We start from the raw sequence: 17,311 nt of genomic DNA on the forward strand, positions 1-17,311 counted from the left end.
ATATTTTATCAGATTTTTAACCTGTTAGATAGATTGCCGGTTTTACTCTTTTTAATATTTTGTATTTAAACTGTGATCTTTTCAGTATTTGCAAATTGTCAAAAGCGGTGCCTGTGGAATGTTTTGTTCTTTTATTTGTGTTTTATTAACCATTGTGTATGAATTGTTATTGTGTATCTTTTATGGTTTAAACCAAACCGAAATAAAGATGATTGTATTGATTCCAAACTCTACGTACGCACAATGCGGGGAGCTAGAATCGGACTGTGTGCATTGCCCCGCCATACTTCGATGCTGGAGGGAAGTGATGGACTCGCTATCTACTACAGCGGGTTAGACCTGCCAATTAATTCAAAATTGCACAACTGGGATGATTGACACCTACTGCAGAGGAGACCAGGAAAGTGATGACCCTGACGCCACTGTTAGATAAACACCAGGGCCCGTATTTACAGGGATTGGGCTGCGCTACTCTACGTCAAAGTGAAAGGACAGGAATGCACCATTTTTATCCAATACAGTGCACTCCTGTCCTTTCCCTCTGCACTGGCGCCATTTTGACTGTCTGGCACCAACACCGGCACCCTTGCGCCACGGTGCAAGGGTGGCTGTGTTGACAGCAGGATTGGCACCTTCCTGCACAAAAACAATCTTGGGATCTTTTTCTGAAGCACACATAGAAAGAGGAAATAATGAGAAGAAATTGAAAAAAATCTCCTCGTTATGCCTCACCTCATAAGATTTTGCAGTTTCCCCAGGTTTATGTGACGATGTAAATCTGGGGCTGTGTCAAAATCTATGGGTGTTGCGTGGGAACACCCACCACAACAATCATGGAACGCCTACCCACGGCAGGGTAACGCAATGCAGCAATTTGTGCTGCCTTGCCTTACTCTGTATCTATGAGGCCATCTGACGTCACGAATAGTGGCTTTGCGTGGACTCCTAGATATAAATTAGTCATTTGTGCCGCCGGAGCTGTACAAAAAGTGGCACACGAGTCTCGTAAATAAGCCCCCAGGTCTCCCAGGTGCTGGGAGCGAGGGAGAGCCCCCACTAATTGGAGCTAGATGTCGAGCATGACTTATTATAACAAACGGCTCAAGTAGAGTGCAGAGCTGCAGCCACGTGCCGCCAGACCAAGTCGTATGGGGATATCTCTTTTATTACATTTTTGCAATAACCAGAGTCCCCGGGAGAGCTTGTGATACACTGCTTCACCTGTATCCCACATGGCCAGGGCTCCATTGCCACTGACGGAACCCACATGGACTGTGCCACAGCACCTGCAATCAGAGCACCAGCAGGTAACTGCAGCCCAATGTAGCTGTGAACTGCTCACTATCTATGTGTTGTGTCACGTGTCCTCTAATAACCTTCTCTGTATTACTTTAAGTTGTTATAGAGCAGCACAACACACTGCTATTTACTGTAGGCTCTTACCCATTGTTACTGTTTCAATACTGCCAATGAAATACAATAAAAAAAGAAAAGAGAGACAGGTTAGGGCTTCGCCGTATAAATAATCCTGCCTTCCTCAAAGTCAACCTATGCCTTTTAGTGGAGCCTAATCAAGTTTAGACCAGTCTTTATCTCTAAAGGAGCTTGACCTGTCATGTACCTCTAAAAGAACCTGGCCTGTCCTGTACTTGCAAAGGAACCTGCCCTGACCCTCAAAGGAACCTGACCTGTCCTGTACCGCTAATGGAACCTGACCAAGCCTATACCTGCATAGGAACCTGACCTGGGCTGTACCTGCGAAAGAACCTGACCTGTCCTGTACCTGCAAAGGAACCTGGCCTGGGCTGTACCTGCGAAAGAACCTGATCTGCACCTGCAAAGGAACCTGCCCTATACCCATAAAGGAACCTGACCTGTCCTGTACCTGCAAAGGAACCTGGCCTGGGCTGTACCTGCGAAAGAACCTGACCTGTCCTGTACCTGCAAAGGAACCTGGCCTGGGCTGTACCTGCGAAAGAACCTGACCTGTCCTGTACCTGCAAAGGAACCTGGCCTGGGCTGTACCTGCGAAAGAACCTGATCTGCACCTGCAAAGGAACCTGCCCTATACCCATAAAGGAACCTGACCTGTCCTGTACCTGCAAAGGAACCTGGCCTGGGCTGTACCTGCGAAAGAACCTGATCTGCACCTGCAAAGGAACCTGCCCTATACCCATAAAGGAACCTGACCTGTCCTGTACCTCTAAAGGAACCTGACCTATACCCATAAAGGAACCTGACCTGCACCTGCAAAGGAACCTGCCCTATACCCATAAAGGAACCTGACCTGTCCTGTACCTGCAAAGGAACCTGGCCTGGGCTGTACCTGCGAAAGAACCTGATCTGCACCTGCAAAGGAACCTGCCCTATACCCATAAAGGAACCTGACCTGTCCTGTACCTCTAAAGGAACCTGACCTATACCCATAAAGGAACCTGACTTGCACCTGCAAAGGAACCTGCCCTATACCCATAAAGGAACCTGATCTGCACCTGCAAAGGGACCTGCCCTATACCCATAAAGGAACCTGACCTGCACCTGCAAAGGAACCTGCCCTATACCCATAAAGGAACCTGATCTGCACCTGCAAAGGAACCTGCCCTATACCCATAAAGGAACCCGACCTGTCCTGTACCTCTAAAGGAACCCGACCAAGCTAGTGTACCCGCAAAGGAACCTGACCTGTCCTATACCTCTAAGGGAACCTGGCCTGGCCTGTACCTGCAAAGGAATCTGACCTGGACTATGTGAACCTATGGCTGGTAAAAAAAAACCTGATCCAGACATGTGCCATTCTGTGCCTTGCACTGTAAATATAATTTAGATCTGGGCCAAACGCTGGCCTGTAACTCAGACCAAGCCAAAGTGGTGTGAAAGGGAACCAGGTCAAAACCAGACCATTCTGTGTGCAGCACCTGCCTGGGTGTAGCTTGCGCCCTGCAAGGGCCCCTATCCTGGATTGCACACCCAGTGTATTTACATGAACCTGCCCTGCATGGGCCACTCTGTGCCAATTAAAGGAACAAGACCCGCGTCAGGCTTTGTCCTGCAAAAGAACAGGACCAGTGCCTTGCCAGCGTGTGCCACAGTCTCAGCTGGTTGGTTGATAAAGAATAATTCCACCGCATTGTTCAACCACGCAGCAGATGACTGCTCATGTTTACCTCATGGCTCTCAGAAGTAGCACTTTAAAAGTTCAGTCTATGTGGCAATCGTCTTGTCCCTATCCTTTCATCTCTCAGACGTTGAACACTATCAGCACCCATGCGGCTATACAGGGACACCGTATGGATTCTGCTGCTCACACTTTTCATTGCTTCTGTCCTTATTGTGGATGGATCTGGGTATAAGAGACTTCGACATGTGGCATACAATGTGTAAACCAGATTGGTGAGACACCAGGAACTTGATTCTTGACAACCTTTACTGTACAGCCTCCCTCAACCCTCAGCAGTTTCGCATGTGAATACCAGGGTCCGTCGGTTAACCCTTTTGCTCCGAATAAAGGCCACGGACCATTGATTCATGATTTCATTGCACAAAACCAATTCTTGGGCCTGATAATATGAATATGGGCCCTACATTGAAGTCCTCTTTGGCCTGATGAAGGCCCACAGGCAAGTTTTCATTTGTTCATGAATATGAGTTTGTTGCTTGAATATGAAATACCTTGAAAAAACAAGAGACAAGTGGCATTTGGAAAAACAGGAAAAGGAACAGTTTGTTTTACTAAAAAGTGCGGTCGGAGAACAGTTACTGACATCGAGCCTGAGAACTGTCTCAATTTACAATCGATTTAGCACGGTTTTTATACAGTTAGTTGAAAGCCATAAAGTAGTTCCGGTGATCCTTTTTTGATAAAGAATGCACATCGCTGCCCTTCGAGTCATAAATTAGTAATAAATTAGTGGACTCGAAGAGGTATCCAGGTGGGCCGCGGCCTTGCGGGGACACAAGGCTGCCAGTGGGTAAAGTGTCCATATGTCCGACATGGGGAGCACATGTACTCTGTGTGCCGTGTCCTGATTGGCTATGTCTTTTTAACTTTATGTGGCATCTGACTTAACAGTGTTTTGGGAACGCACATACCCCTCCGGCCATGTGTGCTTTATTGGGAACTATCTCTCCGGACCTTTGTGGTGTCGCTGCACTTATATGTGAATCATCAGTGCTTTCCACTGACTTACTGTCAGTGAAACTGTTCTCCCACCCTCGCAGCTCCACCATTAAGTGAGGCCTTTCCTGAGCCCCTGCACTCCCATAGTGTTGGTGTTTGAGGCCCTCCTCCGCCCGCAGGTTATACCTGTGCCTCATCCCTAGTGGTCCAGTGGACCTCTGACTCCTTTCTCTCGTTCCACTTTTTGCCCCTTTCTGTTCAGTTTTTACCCTTTAGCCTCCTCACCCTTTCACTCTCTATAGCACTTTTCTTCTGCTTTCTGCTCCATTTTACCCCTTATTCTTCTCATCCTTGTACTCCTTATATCTTTTTTCTTTTAATTTCCACCCTTTTACTCTTTATTTCCTCCTCTTTCTATTGCTTGCTCTTCCCCTGTTTTTCCCGCCACTGCTGCCCCCGCGGCACCTCTCCCCCAGCACGACCAGCCCAAGCCATTTTCCCTCCCCGCTCCCGCCTCCCAGCTGTCCAGCCCTCCCAGACACCTATCGGACAGACCGCTGGCGCACCAAAGGCAAGCCCGTCAGCGCCCGTCCGTGACTCGACTGCAGCCAGTGCCAGGAACCCTGGGCCTCTGCACCACCAAACGCTACAACTCAGCGACACTCCTTTCACTCAACCCAGGCAGCAACAACAACTGCAAGCTTGCATCACCAGCCGACAAGCATGGACCCTTCCGCTGTCACCGCTGCCGGTACATCTGCAGCACCGCCAGGAACACAGACCCAGCACAACACCTGCAGGAACACAACCGAACCGAAGACCCTGCAATGCATCCTCCTCAATGTCCGATCACTCCACAAACACGCCACAGAAATCTGGGACCTCCTCGACAGCACCACCCCGGACCTAGCATTCTTCATCGAAACCTGGACCAACACCACCTCTGGACCCGACATCGCCATCACCATTCCCGAACGATACAAGATCTCACGAAAGGACCGCCCCACCCAAACCGGGAGGAGGAATCGCCATCATCCATTAAATCCACCCTCCGGCTGATCACCCTCTCCAACGAGCTCACAGACCTGATGGAACACCTGCACTTCAAGATACTGGCCAGCCCTACCACAACCCTCTCAGGAACTCTCATCTACTGACCTCCAGGACCCCGCGGACCTTTCACCAATGCCATCATGGACATCATCTCCCAACAAGCCATCGCATCCACCAACTACACCCTGCTGGGAGACCTCAACTTCCACCTCGACAACCAACTAGAACGCAACACCACATCTCTCCTGGACAACCTCCACAACATTTGACTCAGCCAGATCGTGACGGAACCCACGCACTCAGCAGGACACACCCTTGACCCCCTGTTCACAACAGGAAACTCCATCACTTTCAGCCATACCACCAAACTCCCTTGGACCGAACACCCACCATCCAAAGACACCAGCACCTGCTCCCACAAAGAAACTGGACCAAAACCAGAGACGACCAGCTAAACTCATCACTCAGCAACTCCACCCCAACCATCACGGAAAACGATCTACACATATATTAACAATTCAACATGAACATTTCATAAACACAGATAACAATGCATAAGAAGAGGTGTTAAATAGAAAAAAGTGAAATGCTCAATAATCACTGTATCTGAATGATATTGACTCTTGACACAAAATACAGTTTGTGAAAAATAGCAGCACCCTAATATGAAACATTGGTCATCAACAAAAGATAAAACACACTTTGCAGTAATGAGCAGCACCACAAAATCACATTTGCCTGGTATCAATCTCGACAATAAAAAGAACTGACAGAGAAAAAAGGATGACTTTGTTAAAAATCCCTTAGCTCGCTCCATGCACATGCTATCCTGTAACCCGGAGAAGCTCTGTGTGGTACAAGAGACTATGGGGGAGATTTACAAGCCCCTTGTGCCGCCATCGCATTACATTTTTTTGACACAAAGGGGGCGCTAACAATGCGGCCAATTTATAATGTGACGCATCTAGGGAGATGCTTCACGTTGTAAAGCCCTGCGTCACATTATACCTGCGGTAGGTATAATGTATGCAGGCTGGGCATTCCCAAGAACAAAGCCATGTAGAACTGACACAGTGAAATTTACAACATTTCACTGCATCACTCTACGCCTTAATTGCGTCAAAATCCCTACGCCTGCTCAGACCAGGCGTAAGGAATGACGCAGGGCTTTTTGAATGGGACTCACTCATCTATTGTGGCGCATTGCTGGAGTTGCGTCACTTCCGTGAGCAACTCCAGCAATGCGCCAGTTTTGTGCCAACAGATATGTCAGTATTTCTGACGCATCTGTTAATCCTTGCACCATAATAAATACAGCACATCCATGGTGGTGTAAGGACATTTAGGGCAGGCGCAAGGAAACTGACGCATCTATGCAGATGCGTCAGTTCCTTGTAAATTTGCCTCTAAGTGAGCCTGGTAGTCTTTTGATATTGGATCCGGAACAAAGATAATAGCAATAGTTTGCTGAAAGAGGGAATAACTCAAGAACCTCAGTCCCCTCTTGGCCAAACGCAAGTTACACCCAATCTCCTAGGTCCAAACTTTTTCCATGAATGTCCTAATCACACCCAGGGGCCAAGCATTCCGTCTGTGTGACGCCCAGGAGTCCAAGCGAACAAAACCTCTCACTACTTTCAGATACCAACAGTGTTAAGAAACCAGTGGCACTGACAAACTCTTGTAGACAAAAAAAATAAGATTGTGGTGCCAACTCTGCTCAATCAGCAAAGCCTAACACAAAAATAGCATCCTGGGATCCATAAAGGGCTAGAGAAATAAATAAATATCCACCTTCCCTAGCGTGCTGAATATCGGGAATAAAAAGGTGACTTCCGCTGTATCGCCTCCAAGGCCACCTTACAACTACTCAGCTAGGACATATAAAAGAGGTAATATGCCAGATTTCTGTCAGTGGTAGGGCACTCATGTTATCTTTTTAGGCTTCTTCCTGATGTGGTCTCTTACCCTCTGTGACAGCTGCTTCAGGATGGAACTCCTCCCTGCGGATTCAGCAGATCTTCCAATCAATTGTGCTGTATGTTCACCTTCTTTCATACGCAAATATAAATCTGTCCTGGCGGGTCTTCTTCCTTTGGCTGCCGTCGGGTTCGAATTACCAATAAGCTCCAGGCTGCCTCATCAAAATGTTGCTTGAAAATGAAATATTTTGAAAAAAGTAGAGACAAGAGGTGTTGGCAAAACAGGTACAGTTCGGTTAATTAACAGTGCGGCCACGGGAAACAGTTACAGGCGTAGGGTCTGAGGACGGTCTCAATTTCCAATCGATTTCACATGGCTCTTATACAGTTCATTTAAAGCCATAAAGTAGCTCTGGCGACTCTTTTTTGGTGAAGAATGTGCACCGCTGTCCTGGGAGTCATTAATTAGTGGACTCAATGAGGAATCCAGGTGGGCCTCGACCTTGCGTTGACACAATGGGGCCAGTGAGTAACGTGTCCAGATGGGGCAAGGGGAGCGCGTGATCACTGTGTGTAGTGTGTGTGCTGTGTACTGATTGGCAATGTGTTGGTTACATTATGTGGCATTTTACGTTATTGTGCTTTGGGAACGGGCGTAGCCTCCGACCCTATGTGCTTTATTGAGGCCCTTCTCCCCGGACCATTGCGGTGTCACTGCATTTATCTGTGAGCTTGATCAGGGGTTTCTACAAGCATCAAACGTTGACTCCGTCAAAGATGCCATCACATTTATATTCTTCTCTTTTTTGTCTTCCCAGATCTCGCTGGTGGGGCAGGAGCCCATCCTCTTCACTGGGTCAATCAAAGACAACATCACCTACGGCCTTCAGAATGCCTCAATGTCAGAGGTCACGCAAGCTGCAGATATAGCCGACGCCAAACAGTTCATCCAGAAGATGCAGAGGACATATGAGATGGGTAAGATGTGGCATGAGGGTCTGAAGACAACAGGCAGGAGAAGGGGTGAAGCAAAGAATGGGTGTTGGAAAGAATGGAGGGGTATTGATAGGAATGGGTGGGACACTGCCAACAGCTAAAGCGAATGCTGGAGAATGGGTGAAGCAAAGAATGGGTGGATTGACTACAATTGATGGAAATGGGTGGGAGAAAGTCTACTGCAAAAGTAAAAGTGGGATAATAGGTGGAGTAAAAGATGGGTGGATGGAGTGGTATTGATGGGAATGGGTGGGAGACTATGTACAGCTGAAGCAAATATGGGAGAATGGATGATGAAAGAATGGGTGTTGGATGGAAAGGAGTGGTAGTATGGGAATGGGTGGGAGACTGCCTACAGCCAAAGTGAACGAAGGGGAGAATGGGTGAAGCAAAGAATGGGTGTTGGTTGGACTTGAGTTGTATTGATGGGAATGGGTGGGAGGCTGCCTATAACTGAAGCAAACATGGGAGAATGGGTGAAGCAAAGAATGGGTGTTGAATGGAAAGGAGTGGTATTGAAGGAAATGGGTGGGTCACTACACACAGTAAAAGCGAATGTGGAAGAATGGGCAAAGAATGAGAAAAGGGGGAACATGAGGGTGTCACTGAAGGGAACAAGTGTGAAAATGGGCACAGCAAGGATCAGGATAAGGTAAGCATGAGATGGGTGGAGGTGGCACAAGAAGAACACATGGTTTAAAGCTTAGAGCTGAGGCACAGCACCAGATGGGTGGGGGTGGAATGGAGTGGCACTGAAGGGCCTGGGGACGGCCTTGAACTAAGGTTAAATAGGAAACGGGGTGGTGGAATAAGGTGACACCAAGAGGAGCTGATGGAAGAATGCAAAGAGCTGCTTCTCCCAATAAAGGGGAGCGTGTAAGATTAAGGGGGGCTAATTCTGTGGATCAGTCCCTTTCATGGGTAAACATGTATATCTGAACCCTCCAAAGATTATTATTTTGTAGGTGCAGTAGGATTTATGTAGCGCTTCCTGCTCAGGATGAGGCTCTAGAGGACTTGCGGTGGACGGGTAGCAGGATTCTCTGTCGGGTGTGCACGGTTGCAAGAGTATGAATCTATAGGGTGGTCCATGCGGATTCATGTTGTGACTCATCATCACAGGTTCACTCAAGTGTTGCTGCATTTATCTAACTGTGCTTAGGGGTTCAGAGGCGCTTCAAGCCATAAGGGGGAATTCTGTTTTTCCAAATGCGGTCGTTGCCCATTAAACAGACTGGTGCACAAGTCTGTTATGTTTAATGGCAGGACCCAGCATTTATTGACAGAAATTGATCACAACATTCTGAAATGGGCTGGATCTCCTGCATTATCTTGTCCTTTACCAGGGGGTGATGAACCATAAGTGAACCTGACCTCATAGGCTGGATCTAGTGAAACCATCCTCCTCTCTTTCTACCACAACCAAGATCAGTTTCAACAGAAGTGTAATTGCCGTCCTATTTCTCCTAGACCTATCTCCTACCTTCCTCACTGCACATCAGCCCTCTCTACTAGAGAGGCACGAGACTTGTGGAATCCATCTCTCCTTCCTCACCAACACAGCTAGAATCCTCTCATATCCCTGTTTCCAATTAACCCCCTACCACACTGATTCGGGATTACCTCAAAGCTCCATCGGGGGGTTATTGAATAAATGCAAGTAAAACCGAGACCCTACTGTTTAATACAAAATACTTACAGATCTTCCCGAAAGTCTTCGTCTGGTTATACCAGATGCTCTAAAAGGGTCCTCGGAGCCTGGGCAATGGAAGACATGTCAGAACTTTATGACCATAACTTTCTCCAATACATAGACAAATGTCTATCAGGCAGATGAAAGCATACCCCACTGGCTGTCTGGGACAGATTAGCCCTTGTTAAAATATCCTGCCAGGGGGAATGTCCAAGCGTCATGAAAGAACACCCACCTCTGAAACAGATAACTCAAAGCTAGGCCTTTTTGTGGACCTGTTGCCTCTGTAACACCAGTAAACTGGCAGACTCCTGCGCGCATAAAAGGGGACGGACATGTCTCCGCGCAGCGGACACGATCAGCGGACGTGCCGGACCTGTGCCGGAGTCATGCCAGAGTCCTGCCCGTCTGTGCCCGTCAGCGCCAAGGAGGCGCCAGGGAGGCTGACCTTGTGAACACTCCTCTCGCAGTAAGCCTTGCCTACTCCCTATGCACTCTCAAAGCACTTAAGCCATCCTGGCAAACTTGTCATCATAAGTATGTGCCTGAGAGACTGTGGGACGGTTTTGAGTGCTGGTGCCTTAGGGATGCGAGAACTACATCCCCACTCACACCCTTAGGCGCCCCGACTACGACAAAGGAACAATACCCTCCCCTTCCTTCTAGGGAAACGGGCTTTCTTATCAATGCTCGTTCCCTAGTCAAAAACAATATTGCTTTCAGAGACTTCATTTCGGAGAGGAAGCCCTCATGGGCCTTTGTCACCGAAACTTGGGGTTCTGAATCCTCCGGACCCGAACTGGTTATTGCCATCCCCGATGGTTATGCCTTTGTGAGACTGGACAGAGAGGGACGAAAGGGTGGGGGAATTGGCATTTTACACAAAATCTCAGTAAATTGCCGTATTGAGTGTCTTCCATCTCCTCAGACTTCCTTCCAGGCTTTACATTTTTCTCTTAGCCTCTCTCCTACGGTATCCTTTGCAGGCATTCTCATCTATAGACCCCCCCGGTCCTAGGTCTGCTTTCACCGTGGAACTCCTTGAAATACTGGAACCATTCATTGATAAGCCCAATTTCACCATCCTTGGTGATTTCAATTTCCATTTGGAAAACTTCATCTCGGCCGACACCATATCCCTGGTGGATTCGCTGGCCTCTTGTAGGCTCTCACAAATAGTGGGAAGTTCTACCCATTCTGCCGGCCACACTCTGGATGGGGTATTTACCAATGATTCTAGGCTGAAAGTAGACCTCCCCCTTCCTCTCTCCTGGTCAGATCATAAGGCAGTCCCTATCAAATTTACATTGTGTCTACCTTATGTGCCACTAAAGGACAATAATAACTGGGCTTCGAAAAGGAACTACAGGGGCCTGAATAACGAGTCCCTTGGCCCCCTTATCGCCAACCTCAAGTTCACCTCCAATTCTGATACTCATGTTGCCGCCTCTGAGCTTGCCAGCACTATCTCGAAGGCTGTTAACATCTTAGCCCCGGCTAAGCCTCACTATTGTGCCAGGAAATGCCCGTCGGCCCCCTGGTTCTCAGGTCATATTTTACTAAGCTGACAACCTCCCTCAGCTCTCCCAGTGAACTATTCAAAATTGTAGACTCCTTATCCTCTGCTCAACACCCTGATCCCATTGTTGCATCTCAAGAACTCTGCGACCAGATCTCCACGTTTTTTCTTACCAAAATGGTGGATATCTACATTACTTTAGAAGCCCCCAATCGTACCCCTGTTCTACCCCCCTGGCAGGAGCCGACTTTTGCTCCTCGCGGAAACCTGTCTAATTTTCCTCCTCTTACTTCCGAAGCTCTTAATGAGCTCCTCGACAGACTTAAATCTGGATCCCCCCTGGACCCATGCCCCTTAACAACTCTGAAGAATTGCAGAGAGGTCTTGCTTCCCCCTCTTTTGGAAGTAATGAATCTGGCAATCTCCAATGGTGTCTTCCCTGCGCCTTGGAAGATGGCCATTGTCAAGCCCCTTCTGAAAAAGGCCACCATGGACCCTGGGATTCTAAAAAACTTCCGCCCTATTTCCCTTCTCCCTGCCCCTGCCAAGATGCTCGAGGCCCACCTTAATCACCATCTCAGCGCCTTCCTGGATAAATCTAGCCTGCTAGACCCCTCTCAGCATGGCTTTCGGAAGGCGCACAGCACAGAGTCAGCCCTCACAGTGGTGGTCAATAACATCCGCGCTAAGGTCGACAGTGGTCAGACTACCCTTCTGATCCTGCTCGACCTTACAGCCGCCTTTGACACCCTGTCTCCCACTATTCTGGCCACCCGTCTTAGTGAGATGGGAGTGGATGGGTCCGCTCTGAGCCTCCTGACATCCTTCCTCAGCCAGCGTGAACAAAGGGTTAAACTGGGCGACTTCCTCTCCTCTGCCAAGCCTCTGAAGTGTGGAGTCCCTCAGGGCTCATCCCTGAGCCCTACTCTTTTTAACATATATGTGGCCCCACTCGCCAGGCTTGTAAGATCCTTTGGACTGGAAGTTTTGTCATACGTTGATGACACCCAGATTATGGTCTCCCTCTCTCAATCTGTGGAGAACACGGCCTCTAATTTCAGGAACTGCATGGAAGCAGTGGCAGGCTGGATGACCTCAAATTAAATGGGGAAAAGACCGAGGTCCTCATCTTTGGAGGTAAACAAGATGTCTGGTCGGCCGACTGGTGGCCCACTGCCCTTGGAATATGTCCCAGGCCCTCCCTTGTCGCTCTTAATCTGGGTGTTATCCTCGACACCACACTTTCCTTTGATAAGCAAGTCAACAGGACTGTCTCCACCTGCTGTGGTGTCCTAAGGATCGTGAGAAAACTCACACACTATCTTTCCCCGGAAGCCCGGAAAAAAGTCTCAGTGGCTTTCATCTCCCCTCGTCTGGACTATTGTAACGCCCTCTATTTAGGTATTAGCAAAAGGCTGGTCCATCGCTTACAAGTTGTCCAGAATGAAGCAGCAAGGTTTGTTGCTGATGCCCCCAGGCGTTCCTCAGAATCCTTGATTAGAAAGAACCTTCACTGGCTTCCTGTGCAGGCCAGGATAAACTTCAAGGTACTAGTTCCTACCTACCGTGCTCTCCACGGATCTGGTGCAGAAGACATTAGGTCTCTTGTGTCCTTTTACACCCCGGGCAGGGCCTTGCGCTCTGCCAACAAAAACCTTCTGTCTGTCCACCGAACCGCCAGGGCCAGATGGGGAGGGAAGGCCTTTTCTTCCCTTGCCCCGAAACTTTGGAACATGCTTCCAGCAGAACTCAAGGGCCTGGCTTCCCTCGCCTTGTTCCGCAAAGGTCTAAAAACCTGGCTATTGCAGAAGCCTACCTGTAACCCGTCATCTGTGTTCACACTTCACTGAGCTGTTTCTATCTGATGCGCCTTGATGCCTCCGGGCTAAGTTGCGCAATACAAATTCCAAATTCATTCATTCAACCAATCCTTAACCCCTTCGCCGCGGGGCTAATTCCCCTGCGGCGCGGGGGAAGGGGGGCAGCACGCGGCGCCGTGGTGCTCATGACGAGCTCGGCTCGTCATGCAGCACGGTGGCGCTGTGCTGATGACGAGCTGAGCTCGTCATGACCACACCCATTCCAATGGAACGCCCAGCACAGCAGGGATATTATTCCCACGTGGGCGTTCCGTAACGGTCATGACGAGCTCAGCTCGTCATCAGCACAGCGCCATAGGACTACTTCTGTTAGCCACAACTATGTGCAGCTGTGAGCAGTAGGGACAATGGTGTTACCCCTAAAAGACACCAATTCCTTTAGAAAGAGACCAAAGTTAAACCCATAGATTTATTAAAATATCTTCAGCCTGGTGCTTTTATAACCAGGTTCATCCTTCCACCCTTTTATGAAGGGACCCTCAGCACTTAAAGCCAAGACAGCATAGGCTGTGAGATCCAACATCGCACACCTTGAGCGCGTGTAGGTGTCTGATGTGCTTGAACATTCAAGGAATGAAGGCTGGCGAGGGGCTCTGTGCCTTGGTCAGCTAGCGATGCACACTGTATGCATCATGTTCATTGCATGCACTGCAGGCACACCTTTGATACAAAAGAGGAGAAGGCAGTCCTGGTGGGGAACCCGAAAGCACAACAGAAGCGAGGGGCATAGGTTTCAGGTATGTGCGTGAGATCCAGGGCTGGCTGATAGCTCAGTGGACTGCTGCACCCACGGCATGAGTCTGTGTTTGACCCCATGGACACAGTTTCATATCCCAAAATGGATACAATTGAGCTTGGTAAATATAAATACTACATAGAGCTAAGAAACCCCTTGATGTAAATGTGCACTTTACAAACACTCAGACTAGGTACAACTGAATCCCTGTGGTCTGTAGCTCCGATGAAGCGCCACACGGCTTCAGAAGACCCTGACCACTGCTTGTTAGTGGAATCCATCTTAGTACCAACCCACTCTTTGCCTAGTGCAGAAGTGGCCAAGACACAGAGGGACAGATTTACAAGCCCCTTGCGCCTCCTGTACGCCGCTGCTGCGTCACTTTTCTGACACAGCGGCGGCGCAAAAGATGCTCCATGGTGCGGGGTATTTACAACGTGACGCATCTGGGATATGTGTCACGTTGTAAGTTCCTGCGCGGAGGGGGTGTTCTGACACGAGGAACGCCTCCTAAAAGTGGCTGAGCGAAATCTACAAGATTTCACTCAGTCACTTTTGGGCCCATTCTGCGTCAAAACCCCATTGTAAATGCGGCGCATCCATGTTGGCGGAGCTGCGGCGCACAATTACTGGCGCATCCCTGCTGATATGCAGGGATGCGCCAGTTATTGTAAATCTGCCCCAGCCAGTATATACATTTTAGGTCCTAATGCATTCAATGTCCAATGTAAACAACAAACCCAGCAGTACGTACAGTGCCCGTCTGTATCTTTTCCCTAGATCAGTGCTGTATGCAATACTTAATTGTATATAAGAAAACAAAACAGAAGCACACATCCTTCCCCAGGATTCTGCGCTTACAGACGCTCATGTTCTGAAGTTCAGGTCCCTCCACATGGTGATTGTGAGTACACGCCCATATGTTTCTTCATTTGGTGTCTCACCTTCTGATTGCTCTCCCTGGTGTGCAGATGTTGGGGAGCAAGGAAGTCTCCTGGCCAGGGGACAGAAGCAGCGCATCGCAGTCGCCCGAGCACTGGTCCGGCGCCCACAGGTGCTGATCCTGGACGAGGCCTCCAGCTGCCTGGATGTGGACACCGAGCACAAGGTAAACACGGCACTCCTTTAACACTTTAAGATATCCCGGTATCCCCTTGGAATGGCTGACGTCATCTTACAAGTCATCCCCTTAACACAGCTCAGTCCACCACACATGGTTATAGTTTTCACTAGCCTTGGCTTAATACTCTTTCCACCTCTTCTGTTTCGGAGTAAACAACTCCAGAGCTTTTGTATTAGGGAACCACCCAGGGTTTTAAGTTTGATGACCTCACAACCTCTCACCCTGAACAATTCCTGCTGTCAAATGTGGGGTATTGTGCTAGATTCATCCATAGTGCGAAGGAGGACTGTGGTCTCAGGTAGGACTCCAATGCAGCACTCATGATGCAAGGACCCACAATCTGATTCCCACCTATTTTTAATGAGATTAGAAGTTGGCAAATTTGTTCAACCTGCCCCTTCATGGAGCAAGGTCTATGTACATTCATCGGTTGTATGGCATTACAACGCGGGCTTTTGCCACGCGTGCTATGACAACGCAAGTCGTTACAACGACTTGCGATGGATAGTGGAATAGTTTAATTTTCTATTCCAACTCCAGCCCACGTTACAGTAGGGAAGGTGTTGAAATAGAAAATTAACTATTCCCTATCCAACAGCGCCCTCCAGCGCAAGTCCTTGTAACAACTTGCGTTGTAATAGCAGCGTTGTAATGGTAGCGCGTGGTAATACCCGCGTTGTAAAGGCTGTTCCCCGATTCATCGCACCACAGAGGGAGAAGCATGTTGCAGCACTCCCCTTTACTATGTCAGGACCTAAGGGCATGGATTACTCACAAATATAAAACAAACTTGTAGTCAAAACATAAGATGACCGTAGAAAATCCATGCCAGTCCCTTGACTGGGGGAGGAGTGGGATTCATTGTCTGCTTAGGTGCTTACAGACACTTTTGAAAAACTAGAAAAACGGTCACCCACGCACTGGTCACGAGCCGCCTGGACTATGGAAACACCCTATACGCCGGTACCACCGCTAAACTCCAGAAAAAACTCCAACGCATCCAGAACGCCTCAGCCAGGCTCATACTAGACATCCCGCGTAAAGAACACATCTCTGGTCACCTGAAAAACCTCCACTGGCTCCCCGTACATAAGAGGATAACGTTCCGCCTCCTCACCCACGCACACAAAGCACTCTACGAACTTGGACCTGAATGCCTCAACACACGACTGTCCTTCTACACCCCCACCCGTCAGCTATGATCCTCCAACCAAGCCCTGGCCACTGTACCTCGCATCAACAAAACCACCATGGGAGGTAGATCCTTCTCCTACATGGCAGCTAAAACCTGGAACTCACTTCCCACTCACCTTCGCCTTACTCAGAACCACCTAGCATTCAGAAAGCAACTCAAAACTTGGATATTCGACAAGTAATTCCCCACCCTTCCTCAAGCGCCTTGAGACCCTATGGGTATGTAGCACGCTATACAAATCTATTGACTTGACTTGACTTGACTTAGCCTCTGACCTACTCACTCCACAAATACTAACCTTTATCTCAAAATCTTTACTCATACCTAGCCTCCAATCTATTTCCCTAAGTGACTTCATGTTCAGGGCCATACCTAAAAAGGTCCATATACACTGAATCGCCCATCTTGCTTCTAAAGGTTGTTGACGAAAGTGACGCAACAGCGGCGTAAAAGAGTCACAAGAGGCTTGTAAATCTGCCCATAAATCCTTATCCCGGTTAAACACTTCTCTCTCCAAACCATCTTCCACATAGATATACACTCAGATTTCTTGTTGTGAACCAGCAGTATTTCCACAGTTGTGTGCCGAAGCTCACAGTGGGTTTGCTTGTGTGCACAAGTGTTCCACTAAAAATGTATATGGGCTGTTTGCAATGTTATTTTTGTTCCTTCACATGTGGCTTACATATGTCCACAGTCCACATGCGAGTTCCCATCTTTTATCATTAGAACTTGATTCTTTCTGAAGCCTTCAAACAAGAACTTAAGGTTCCACAGCTTCTTCATGGTTCCATTTTTGTGATAACAGCATGGTAGATCCTTTGTGAGGGATTTTTATTTTAACTAAGTCACCTACCTTTATGATTGTTCTTTTTACTGCTTTCCTTACATTAAAATATTTTTTGTTTTCAGACATCTTTTTCATCTCTTTTTCACATTTCTCCTGATCATTTTCAACATTCTTTAATTCGGGTAATTTGTTTAGAATCCACAAGGGACTTAACACATGTAGGAGAGTAGGGTCTGCTATCCTATGGTCACCCCAAATTTTTGCTTTTTGCTTCACTGGTTTATGAC

The 17,311-nt window shown here is 48.3% G+C and overlaps 1 protein-coding gene across 2 annotated transcripts in view; it reads left to right on the forward strand.

Moving 5' to 3' along the window:
• The window catches only part of LOC147710005 (antigen peptide transporter 2-like), a 179,211-nt gene that overhangs the window by 122,723 nt on the left and 39,177 nt on the right, over window positions 1–17,311 (forward strand). For both annotated transcript variants that reach the window (XM_086920680.1, XM_086920681.1), the window contains exons 10-11: window positions 7,911–8,070; window positions 14,888–15,024. In XM_086920680.1, the coding sequence (XP_086776806.1) occupies window positions 7,911–8,070; window positions 14,888–15,024 (297 nt within the window). The remainder of the gene's footprint in view (window positions 1–7,910; window positions 8,071–14,887; window positions 15,025–17,311) is intronic.

This window comes from Lissotriton vulgaris, chromosome 5 (assembly GCF_964263255.1).
Source record: "Lissotriton vulgaris chromosome 5, aLisVul1.2, whole genome shotgun sequence".
In the NCBI taxonomy this organism is placed as follows: Eukaryota; Metazoa; Chordata; class Amphibia; order Caudata; family Salamandridae; genus Lissotriton; species Lissotriton vulgaris.